Raw genomic sequence first — 12487 nt, 5'->3', positions numbered from 1 at the left:
TTTTTAAATCTTACTTCAACTGTTTTTAAAATCTATTTCCTAAAATAAATTTGTTTTTCTCATGATGTCATCTCCTTTGGTAAGTTTTAAATGAAACTAACAAGCTCCAATAAAACGGCTAGTTGAATGAATTGCAGCAGAAATATGTCTCTATTCAAGCCACTTTTGAACAAATTTTCTTCAAACCTTTGTTTAACAACAAAATCAGTCAAAACTTTCAATTAAGATTTTAATTGGACGATTTTAAGTTTTTGAAGCACATTATTCAGTTTATTATTGTGATTTTGCTGATTTTCAAAAAGGTGGTCCCTTTTTACCAGCTCTTAACCGCTTCCCTAATTATCCTGAGTTAACTCGGGTATGTATATTTTGTCCCGAGATAACTCGGGTATGTATATTTTGTCCCGAGATAACTCGGATATGTATATTTTGTCCCGAGATAACTCAGGTATGTATATTTTGTCCCGAGTTAACTCGGGTATGTATATTTTTTCCCGAGATAACTCGGGTTTAGCAGAATTTGTCACTGTTTTATCACGTTTTTACTCGGTTTCAAGCAAAATAATAATGTACTTTGATTGGAAGTTTGCCGAGTTATGTTTGCCAAGTTTTGCTGTTGGATTGTGGGACTGCACACGTGTTCTGTGCTATTTTATATACGGTGGTGGCAGAATTTTATATAAGAAAAAAGGGTAAAATAATGGCGTATCACTCCACTGGTGTTTGGAAAGTATCTCATTGTGCTGTTCCTTGTTTGAAAAACTATCATACAAAGACTAATATTTAAATTTTTCCCCCTTGATAACTCGGGATAGTAAACTGACGATAAATTAAAAAAAAAAATTTATACATACAAAATTTAAATTTAAACTTAAAACTTGTGTATATTAGGTTTCGTTTTAGTTACTTGTATTTATTAATGAAATAAAAAATATGCAAGTTTGCAATATGCAATTTTTGGAAAAAAAATACAAATTTTTTTTTTCTTCAAAAATTTTTTTATGGGAAGCATTTAACATTATCGGAATTGTGTTATAATTTTCCTTAAAAAAAGAATAATTTCACTTTTTCAATATTTACAACATTATTTATACATTATTTACAATTTTTCGTCACACTTTTATATTTGATGAAAGTGCAACTGGCAAGGAGCCATGCACAACAACAACTGAGGGAGGTCAGGCCTAGGCTGTAGAAGGCACCAGAATAGCAACCCTTCATGTCTCGAAAGTATCCTAGGGAGATGAAGAAAAAAAACATTACATTTATTATTATCCGACACATTTTAAAAAATGAAAAGTTGTGTATGTAACGGTTGCTCTAAAAAAGAACCTTAGCACTCTTGTAAATATATTACCGAATTTTCAAATACAAAGATCCGAATTGTTCATTTTCAGACGGTTTTCAGAAATACTGAAATGCGAATTATCTTCAGAATTTGTGTATTATTCTTGTTATGTGGAGTTCCTAATGGTTGAATCAAGTTATAATCCGTTTCTATATTGATAATGGTAATAGTGAAATATTTTTTTAAATTTATTATCATGTGTCATCTATAATATTTGGAAAGCAGTAAGCTGTTTGCAATCATAATAGCATGAATGATTTTAATTCGTGATAGATGGCATAAAAATTTAGATACTAAAAATGTTAGTTGGTTTTTGTAAATAGTCCATTCTTTTTGTTCTTTTCGAATACTGTCTGATTTCTTAACTCATATTACACAGCTTAATTAGCATTTCGTAACTCGTCTGCACTTTCGGAATTTTGCAACTCATTTGAATAACTTAAATAACATTTCGTAATTTACCTTAACATCTCAATTAGCATTTCGTAACTCATTCAAATACCTTCATTAGAATTTCGTAACTCCTCTGCAGATCTTAATTTTCAAATGTTATTAAATTCAGCCAGTTAGAGGTAACTTCGAAATGCACTAAATATGATTTGTAAACTAAAGAAACAAAAACGCGAATAAAGCATATTTGTAAGTACAAACAAGGACTAGTCTATACAATATACTCTCGATATCTAAAAGTTGAAAGGAGGCTAAAAAAATGTTTGAGATAGCGAGTCTTCGAAATAGCAAGTTCAGAACAAAATATGTTCCAAAGAGTGAAAAAATATACTGTAAAATATAACTCTAAAAAGTAGTGTCATAACACACAATTTAATATAATAAATATTCATGTAATGATAGTCGACAATAAATCTAAATACAACAATTATAATTTTATTTTTAAAAGTAAGACGAAAATAATTATGTTGTTGTTGTTAATTTACGTCGCACTAGAGCTGCACAATGGGCTATTGGCGACGGTCTGGGAAACATCCTGGAGGATGATCCGAAGACATGCCATCGCAATTTTTGATCCTCTGCGGAGGGGGTGGCACCCCCGCTTCGGTAGCCCGACGACCTGCGAGCACTTTATAGTAGCACTGTTTAACGAGAACCAATACCGCACACCCTCGGTCCCTACGCAGACTGATCCAAGTGGTCACCCACCCGCACACTGACCGCAGCCAGCGATGCTTGATTTCGGTGATCTGCTGGGAACCGTGTCTTAACAATCAGTCCACTGCGGGACGAAAATAATTATGCATTAAATAAGTATATAGGTATTTATTTACATTGCACAATGGGCTATTGGCAACGGTCTGGGAAGCATCCCTGAGGATAATCCGAAGGCATGCCATCGCAATTTGGTTCTCTGCAGAGGGGATGGCACCCCTGCTTCGGTAGCCCGATGACCTGCTCGTGAAGTCGAGCACTTTATGGTAGAACAGTTTAACGAAGACCGATGCCACCCACCCTCGGTCCCTACGCAGGCTGATCAAAGTGGTCACCCACCCCGCTAACTGACAGCAGCCAGAGATGCTTGACTTCGGTGTTCTTCTGGAAACCGTGTCTTTACGATCAGTCCTCTGCGCGTCATATTAAATAGAAAAGAATTGGTATACAATAAATTTACATTGTGATTTTTTTTCCCGAAAAATTCGTTTCCTATTTCGAAAAAATATTCGACTTAACAAGGTTTTGAGAAGAAACCCTTCGACATAGGGATTCAAATTAACATGTAACATGAAGGAAGGAAGGATGTATTCATCCTTCCTTCCTTCCTCAATGGCACAACAGCCCCGGGTGGGCCCTGGCCTTCTCAATCAACTTCCTCAAGGCCTGTCTCTGCCTGGCAGTTGTCTTCCAGTTTGAGACTTTTAAGACTGAAAAGTCTCTTTCCACGCAGTCGGCCCAGGAATGTATTCATGCCAAGGGAAAAATATTTTTCGACATTTCGAGATATTAAGGTTCGAGATATCGAAGTTCGAGATATCGAGAGCGTAGTCATTGTCGAAATTATTAGAAGCACTATAAAATTCTATGTAAAATCTTGATAATCAAGAGATGCTATACAGCTTTATTGCTTTTAAGCGACTGAAACCGGTTTGTACTTGTTTACGTTCGTGTATCAATTGGTTAAGATAGACGATATAAATTTGACGATTGGATGAATTAGAATATATATTATATAAATATAGAATAATTATTATGTCAGGTATTATATCAGTATATTATAATCATTAGACCAAATTACTAGACCCACTGTAATGCTTTAATAATGACATGTTTCGCGCGAGTTCATAGGCAATACTTTTATAGTTAAACACACATGTAATCCGGAGATTTTTTTATACACTTCCTATTTGTATTTAATTTTTAACGTATAGCATTACAATACTAACCAATTGATACACAAACGCAAACCGGTTTTAGTCGTGTCAAAACGATGAAACTGTTAAGTATCACATGATAATTAAAATTTTACTTAAAAATTAATCTTATAGTGCATCTTTTGGATTTTCATACATAAGAGAGAATTACCAATTATCAATAAATGACCAATGAGAGAATTACCAATGATGAGGGGCACGAGAAGAACAGTTGGGGACGAGAGTATGTTGCTGGATGCTACAGCAACTGCTTGTTTCTTCTTTGGTATGAAGTGAGCAATGAGGAGAGGGAAAGTGATGATGATGCCAGATTCAAAGATCCCGCACACGGCCACTACAGAGAGAAGGGTTTGGAATCTTCTGCAATACGATATGCATATCTGGCTGCAGAACTGTCCAAAAAAGCAGAGGATGATGAAGTTATAACTGGCTGAGAAAGGGAAAAAAAATTAACTGCAAAAATAGTTTGTTCTTCAAAAACATATTCAATTTTTTTTTCAGTTTTCGTTCATTTAGGATGGGGCCCTATCTATATTGCTAAAGAAAGTTTTCCGTTTTGAGATTAGATATATACTAGCTTGATATTTTACCTTACAATGTGTGCGTTCCTTTCATTAAATGGGAAATTAATTCCTTAAAAAAAATTATTATCAGATATTTTTACAAGAAATATTTATTATCGCGCGTAACATTTTTGGAAAGACAAAAGGGTTGTTTTTGCTCCTTATGTGTTGAAATATTTAGTTGTAAAAACTAAAACTGTTTTAGCGTTGTTAGAATCTGATTCTTTTTTCTGAAGAAGAAGTTTAAGAATAAAATTCTTCGTTGTAATTGACTCCTGAAATGAAAGTCTTTAGCAGTCACCAAGTGTTTTATAACAACAGACCCAATTTTTGAGTTGACTACTAATTTTCAACTCCGCAGCCCTGAAATTTTAAACCCAATCCAGAAGACAAGGGAACTCCTGGATCAAGTATTCGGAAAAATTTGCCTTCGTGGAGGACTTTTTTGGTGGAACTCACCCGCATTTGCGTTACACGGAGAGGAAGACCACGAGAACCTCCCACGGTTAGCCTGACAGCAAGGGGACTCTAACCCATGATCCGTCTACCTCTGAGGATATTTCCAATCAGCACTGTGGTCGGTGCAAGCTGGATGCGGATTCGTATCGACCAGCCATCGCTGGGATTCGAGCCCGGTTCATCTCATTGAAAGGCGAATGCCCTATTCTTAGAGCCATCGCACCTCAAAAGAATCTATATTAACAAAGTGTTTAACTCAACTTTTTCTTGTCTCACCTTATACACATGTACGGTGAGAAAAATCTTTGAATAACTTTTATTTTAATGATCGGATTTTCGCAGAATAATCTAGATTTGTTCGAAGGATCGTCCTCAAATATGCCAATTAATTAGTGCTATTAATTATATAACGAAACTAAACGTACTGTAAATAGAACCTTTTTTTCGATGGATTTGGAATTTTGGCCTTTAAAATAGTGGAATAGCTACAATCTCGAAAAGATATATAATAGGATGAGGAGAGAGTATTAGATATGCTTCGGAAAATTTCAGTATTCAGTTATAAAGTTCGTTTATCCAGAGATAATTTATCGGTAAAAAACTAAACTAATTTTGTAATAACACTATTTATTATTCAATCAGTAAGGTTAGACAAAAATGTTGAGTTGTAAGCTATAAAAATTTGCGAAATTTTAAAATACAATATAAAAAATTGGAGGGAAATGATTCGAACAGTTATAAAATCGGTATTTTCTAATTCGAGATTTTTCGACTAGTAGTTATTGAAGTCATGGAAAATTATGTAGAATTATTTTTTCTCACTAGTTATCTTTGCGGGTAAAAGGGCAAAAAGTTTGAGATTCGCATTTAATCACAACAATTCTTGAGAGAATAATTATCCAAAATGTTTTGACTGTCACAATGTTTATTCAGACAAAGTACGTTTTCGTATCCGATTTCGTTACGTGATTGTGACCTTCAACACTTCCGGGAATTCTTTGAGTTTGCAGTTTTCTTGAAGGATGAAAGAGCAGAAAAAATAAGATGCCAAAGATTTTAATACAGTAATTATAACAAAAGAAAAAAAAACAATATTTTTTTTTGAAAAATTGATACCCAAGATATTATTTTTTGACAAAAAGCTTTGTTATAATATAATAAATGATTTCTTTTCTCTATACGCTTCCCTTTTTTTATTTTATTTTATAACCGTCGTTGAACAGCCTACCCAATCTTTGGGTTTACGACTACTAATGCTCAACGCCGTAGCCTTGTCATTTTGAACCCAATCCAGAAGACTAGAGCACTCCTGGATCAAGTATTGGGAGAAATTTTGGCTTCGTGGAGGACTTTTTTGATAGAACTAACGCTAACCAGCATTTGCGTTACATGGAGAGGAGGACCGCTCACGGTTAGCTTGACGGCAAAGGGACTCTAACCCATGATCCGTCTACGCTGCAGTCGGTGAAAGCCGGATGCGGATTCGTATCGACCAGCCATCGTTGGGATTCGAACCCAGTTCACCTCATCAGAAGGCGAACGCTCTATCTCCATAGCCAACACGCATAGCCACNGAAAAAGCTAAAAATTCACCACTTGAAAAAAAATTTAAGTGCTATTAAATTAGCTGAGGCAAAAATATATTACGTGGCTCAAAAGTTTGAATTATTTATTATAGTTTTCTCTTAATACAAACCTGAATACCGCGTTATCTTATGCTTCGCTAACCCGTCAGAGGATGACGTCACAAATCTACTGAGAGGCCTTCACTCTCGGTGGCTATGCATCACGTCTCCCTCTTTTTTGAAAGAGAAATGATTGTGATTTAAGGGGGTTAATTGAGTTTCTTCTTGACCTCCCACAAACCTCGAAAACCTCCCATAGTTTGCCCTGAGGGGGTCCTAACCCATGATCCATTTACCACTGAGGATACTTCAGGTTAGCTCTGCGGTCTGTGCGAGCCGGGTTTAGAATTCGTATCAACCAGCCATCGTAGGGGTTCAAACCTAGCTCAACTCATTGAGAGGCGCATGCCCGGTCTCCTGAGCCTCCGCGGCTCTGCGTTGATAGATTTTATTTTATTTAATAATCGTTGGACAGCTGACCCAATTCTGAGTTAACAACTACCAATGTTAAGCTCCATAGCCTTGCAATTTTGCATCCGACCAAGAAGACAAGGGAAGTTCTGGTTTAAGAATTGTGAAACATTTGCCTTTGTGAAGGACTTCTACACTCTTAAAAAGAAAAAGTGAATTGGGTATACTATAGCCTACGTCACAGGTTCTGTTATTCCTACTAAATTTAACCCATGAACGGCATTTTCTGCGAGCCTAACTTCAAGCCACAAATAAACAAACGAAGTGTTTGATCGTTTAAATAGCTGCTCGCCAGATTTTATTGCATTATAAAGAATAGTAATTGATATTCGATTTTTGATTAATAATTGATTTATGTGGATAGTGGCATTGAATTTAAGATTGCGTCATGGTAAATGTTATTCCTACTAAGTGGAAGTAGTTGTGTTTTTTTTATATTATACCCAATTCTCAAAAAAAGTGAAATTTTTTAAACTCAACTTGAATGGAATACTTGAGCGAAATACTTGCTTTGCGTACAATCAAACTTGAGTGGTAAATATTTAAGCAATAGAGTGGGTTTCGCTCAAGCATGAGTGAGTTATTTAACATTTAATTGAGTGTGAGATGTAAGCTGGAATTTGTATTGTTTTATTTTACAAAGCAAACGATAATACATCTCAATAAAATTGTCGAGCTATAAGCTGCAAGAAGCTTCAAAACTGATCGTCAGTCATCATCATCATAAATAAAATTGTTTTGTTCTACGATCAAAATAAATACGATTTAAATACGATCTTCGGTTTTATTTGAAGTTTAATTTTTGCTCAATATGTTTAAGCAAGAATTTTATAGCAAGTTTAATCAATGTTTTGAATCAAGAAGAAATAAAAGATCATTATTTCTGAAGAAACGCTGTTTTATTTTTTGGTAAGTAAATATACTTTGTTGTTCTAATAATATACTTTGTTGTTCTTTGTGTTTTAATGTTCTAACACATTCTAAATACTATAATTTAGAATGTGTTATATGCATTTTCCATTTAAATTAGCTGTTTTTCAGCGTTTGTAAATGAAATACTATTCAGTTAAATTATTTATCGAGACAAAGTTACAAAAATTGAAAGTGTTAAACGTGTATGATTATGGAATATTAAAAAAAACTGATTCCGTGCTAGAATCTCTGTCAAAGCATGTGGTGATTTATTGAATTTGCAAAAGTTTTTGGAATTTTTTCAGATCTCATATTAAAGTTTTAACTTTTTGTTTTAGTATAACCCAACTAAAAATAAACTGCAGTTTTTCAACAGAACTTAGGTAATTTTATAGTTTTTCTGGAATTAACTGCGAATATTCTGTAGTGCAATCTTAACTGTAAAAACACAGCAATTATTTTGCAGCTAATGTGAAGTAATTCATCAATAATTTATTTCGAAAACATTTCAGCTATTGCCTTCAAAATTACTGTAGTTTAAGTGAGGTCACTTTAAAATCATAAATTTATAAAAAACTGAAACTTTTAATCAGTGGTTATTCTGCTGTAAATTTGAAGTAATTATGCAGTCATTGTTTCAGAAGTATTTTTTCTGCTGAATCGGCAGAAAAAATACAGTTACTTTGTAATGTAAAATTGAAAGAGTTTGATGTCTTCGATCTTACTTTCCTGGTTGGTAAATCAGCTCTTTATAATGTTTATTTCTTTTCTTTCTTTCGTTTTTTTGATTATACATTAATTTCTTATGTTTAGGTAAAAATTCTAAACATATATATTGATAACGGAAATTACTTACACTGTTTATATTCATAAAAGTTCAAATTCATGAAAAACATACTTAATTCAATTGTAATTATTTATAATTCAAAGTCGTCAAAAACTTTTAAGTGCGATTTTAATACAATTTAATTAGTTTAAAATATGCCTAAAATTAGGTATTTAAATATTTCTGTATTTTAGTAATTTTATAACTAATTTTAATTTAATTAATTTTCATTATTTATTTATTATTTATTTATTTTTGGCTTAAGAAAACCACTTTTTCACAAGGTTTATGGTAAAAACAATATTAAAGTAAAGGTAAGTAGTCAATGTTAATTAGTTAATTTTTTTATTTGAATTCATACTAAGCAAGGATTATTGCAAAACAAAAATTATACTTATTTTGTCTAACCAAAACAAATATTTAGTTTGGATTTTAATCAAATTTATATCAAAAGAGTTTACAAATTGATATTTGGATATTTGATGGATATATAAAATGGATATTTAATCCAGATTTTTTAACTTCAAACCCCTCCTTCAAAAATTTATTAATTTCACTCTGTTTCAGAAATTTGTCTTCAATAAATTTAGATAATTTAAAGCAATATACCTTTTTTTTTTGCTTAAACATAAGGTTTTATAAATTAAACAAATTTTGTTTGAAAAAAAAATAACTCATAGTATTTTTAATTAAACCAAAATGAGCATTAGATTTATAAAACTGCTTACTTTAAAAATTCGTTAAGAGTTCCCTGCTTATAAAAATTAAACTTAGAAAAATAACAAAACTTAGGGGGAAAAAAACTCAAATCTACATTGTTAGAAATTTTTGGTAAAAAGCACTCTTAAATAATAATTCATTTAATTGCTATTTTCTCGTATACAATTAGGTAACCATAAATTGACGCTATTCAAACTGTTAACTCAGAAAATTCCTAACTAATTCATCTGAGCAAGATAATAGATCAAGTTTAAAAAAATTTTTATCAAAGAATTTTTCTTAGAAAAGAGTTAGTATTTTCTATCACTCACAATAGACGACACCTCTAAATACAGACATTTTGTATATTAACAGTAAAAATGTTGAAGTTGGTACTACTAAAAATTACTGCAGTTTACAAACTGGCAGTAATTTTCAAGTGTTTAAACTTCAAATATTCTGTAGCGGAATTGGCCAAATCAGCACAATCCTCAAACTGCATTCTTTTGTAGATTTTCTGCATTTCATTTATAGCTGGGAATATTTCAATATATTAAGGGATATTCCCTTTTCTATTGTTAACTGTTTTGCTGTCTCTCAATATGGAGTTTAATAACCAACGGAGTTTTTATGAAATCACCACTGAAACCATGTTGAGAGGTTACTGTCCTCAAAAACAAGATTGTCCTGCAGTTTTTGATTAGGAATCCTGAATAATAGGTTTTAATTCCGGATAATGCTACCTGTTCATGCCAACTTTCTCCATAAGATTAATATGCTTTATAGTGGAACAACAACAAATCAAGCATTGCCAATGTAATACTCGTGTTCTGTTATTCTTGTTCGGATAAGTGAGAACTTTTTCGTTTTAGCCACAATAATACAGATTGTATTCTTAGATTTATTTTATTAGCTTCTATATGCATTGAATAAAAGTTTATGTATGAGTTTACAGGCGAACAATTTTTAAAAAAAATACTGTCCTGAGAATACTTTTTCTCAAAAATAGTTAAGATTATTGTTTTGTTAGATTCAGATTATGCAGTTTCTAATTTGGTAACATAAAGTAAATTCGCTCTTTTAAAATATTTTTTGACTTTCAGCTAATTTGGTATTAGTTTTTTTGGTATGAAGTGAAAAACTCCTAATACGCACAGTCCCTGGCCAAGTTATTAGACGCATTATAAGATTTTATGTAAAACCTTAATTGCCAGGTGATACTATATAGCTTTATTGTTTTTATGTGACTGAAACTGGTTTGCACTTGTTTATGTTAGTGTATCAATTGGTTAAATTAGACGATATATAGTATAAATTTGACGATATGTTATATAAATATAGAATATTTATTATATCAAGCACTATATTAGTATATATTATACTAATTTGATCCAAGTGATTGACGCTCTGTAGTATTTTAATAATCACATGATTTGCACGAGTTTATATATGTTACTGACAAAGTATGAAATCCGGCATTGCATAGAATGCCTAAAACGAGTCGGCAAAGTATGAAATTATTTATATTTCACACATTGCCTAGGTATTATATATAATACCGGATGCTATTTAGGCAAAGTATGAAATAAACGTCCTGATGAGGCTATTATGTAAATGATGTGCATGTTACTGCGAATGACCGAAATCGGTGCTGTTGACTTTCACTGGTGAATGTTGACAATCACATAGTCGCTTTGGTGAATGTCCGAAATATTTATTACATCCGATTTGATATTAATTTATTTGTGGATATGATTACATTTACTCGATATTTTAATACTTACTGATGATAGATTAGAAGAAACATCAGTGTAGGGTACACCGGGCAATGGCACTTGACCTTAAAAAAACATCAGTGTAGGGTATACCGGGCAGACGCACTTGACCTTAAAAAACATCAGTGTATGGTATACCGGGCAAATGTATATCGGGCAGTGGCACTTAACTAGACCTAGCATATATTTCGGTCATTTACCAAAGGTCTAGTCATACTAGGTCTAGTTAAGTGCCACTGCCCGGTATACCCTACACTGTTTTTTAAGGTTCAGTGCCACTACTCGGTATACCCTACACTGCTATTTTTTTAAGGTCAAGTGCCATTGCCCGGTATATATTTGCCCGATACTCCAAACACTGAAGTTCCTTCTAATCTTACGTCAGTAAGTATTAAAATATCGTATAAATGTAATTATATCCACAAATAAATTAATATCAAATCTGATGTAATAAATATTTCGGACATTCACCAAAGCGACTATGTGATTGTCAACATTCACCGATGAAAGTCAACAACCACCGATTTCGGTAACCGATTCGCAGTAACGTGCACATCATTTACATAATAACCTCATCAGGACGTTTATTTCATACTTTGCCTAAATAGCATTTGTCATTCTATAGAATGCCTAGGCGTTATATACAATGCTTAGGGAAAGTGTATGTAATAATTCTCACATTTCATACTTTGCCTAAAAACATCCGGCATTCTATACAATGCCGGGGTTTCATACTCTGCCGCTAACATATACAATACATATAACATATGTAAACATACATGTAATGGGTTTTAATTCGGGAGATTTTTTATATACTTACAGACTATCTGTATTTGTTTTTAACGTATTGCACTACAATGTTAACTAATTGATACAGAAGCGTAAACCGGTTTCATCCGAGTAAGAACAATACAGGTGTATAGTATCAGCTGATAATTATAATTTTACATAGAATCTTATAGTGCATCAAATAATATGGACTGGGACTGTAGGTACTTTACTTACGTTGCACACATACATATATATCTATCTATATATATACTATATATATATATACAGTACCGCTTAAAAGTATCAGTACACCTAGAAACTTATAAAGAAATGGCAAAATTAAAAGTGTCATAACTTCTTTAAAAATGATCAAAAATGCTTCTGCTTTAGCTCATTTTGAAGCTTAAAATCTCTACTTTTATGTACTCTAATTGTATGTAATTAATATATTTTGCAACTATGTACAATTACACTCTAAACAATCATAGAAAATTGTATTAATTTTTTGTGAAGTTTGACGCGATGTACGGGCACAAAGGGGTTAGATATTGTTAATTTTTATTATACCATTGAAAAATTTGGACTTTTAGCTTTCATTTAAAAAAAAATTCCAAAAAAACATGTTTTTTGACGAAGTTATTGTCAAATAAAAAAAAA

The 12487-nt window shown here is 32.5% G+C and overlaps 1 protein-coding gene across 4 annotated transcripts in view; it reads right to left on the bottom strand.

Annotated features, from left to right (window-relative positions):
* Window positions 1–1065: 1065 nt before the first annotated feature.
* Window positions 1066–12487, bottom strand: part of LOC107447408 (uncharacterized) — a 39872-nt gene continuing 28450 nt past the window's right edge. For all 4 annotated transcript variants that reach the window (XM_016062317.3, XM_071179390.1, XM_016062319.3 and 1 more), the window contains 2 exons: window positions 3914–4159; window positions 1066–1235 (listed from right to left, as the gene is read on the bottom strand). In XM_016062317.3, the coding sequence (XP_015917803.2) occupies window positions 1096–1235; window positions 3914–4159 (386 nt within the window). In that variant the 3' untranslated portion in view covers window positions 1066–1095. The remainder of the gene's footprint in view (window positions 1236–3913; window positions 4160–12487) is intronic.

The sequence above is a fragment of the Parasteatoda tepidariorum genome, chromosome 4, assembly GCF_043381705.1.
Source record: "Parasteatoda tepidariorum isolate YZ-2023 chromosome 4, CAS_Ptep_4.0, whole genome shotgun sequence".
Classification (NCBI taxonomy): domain Eukaryota; kingdom Metazoa; phylum Arthropoda; class Arachnida; order Araneae; family Theridiidae; genus Parasteatoda; species Parasteatoda tepidariorum.
The sequence above is the reverse complement of the archived record's forward strand: the minus strand, read 5'-3'. Positions and strand labels throughout refer to the sequence as shown.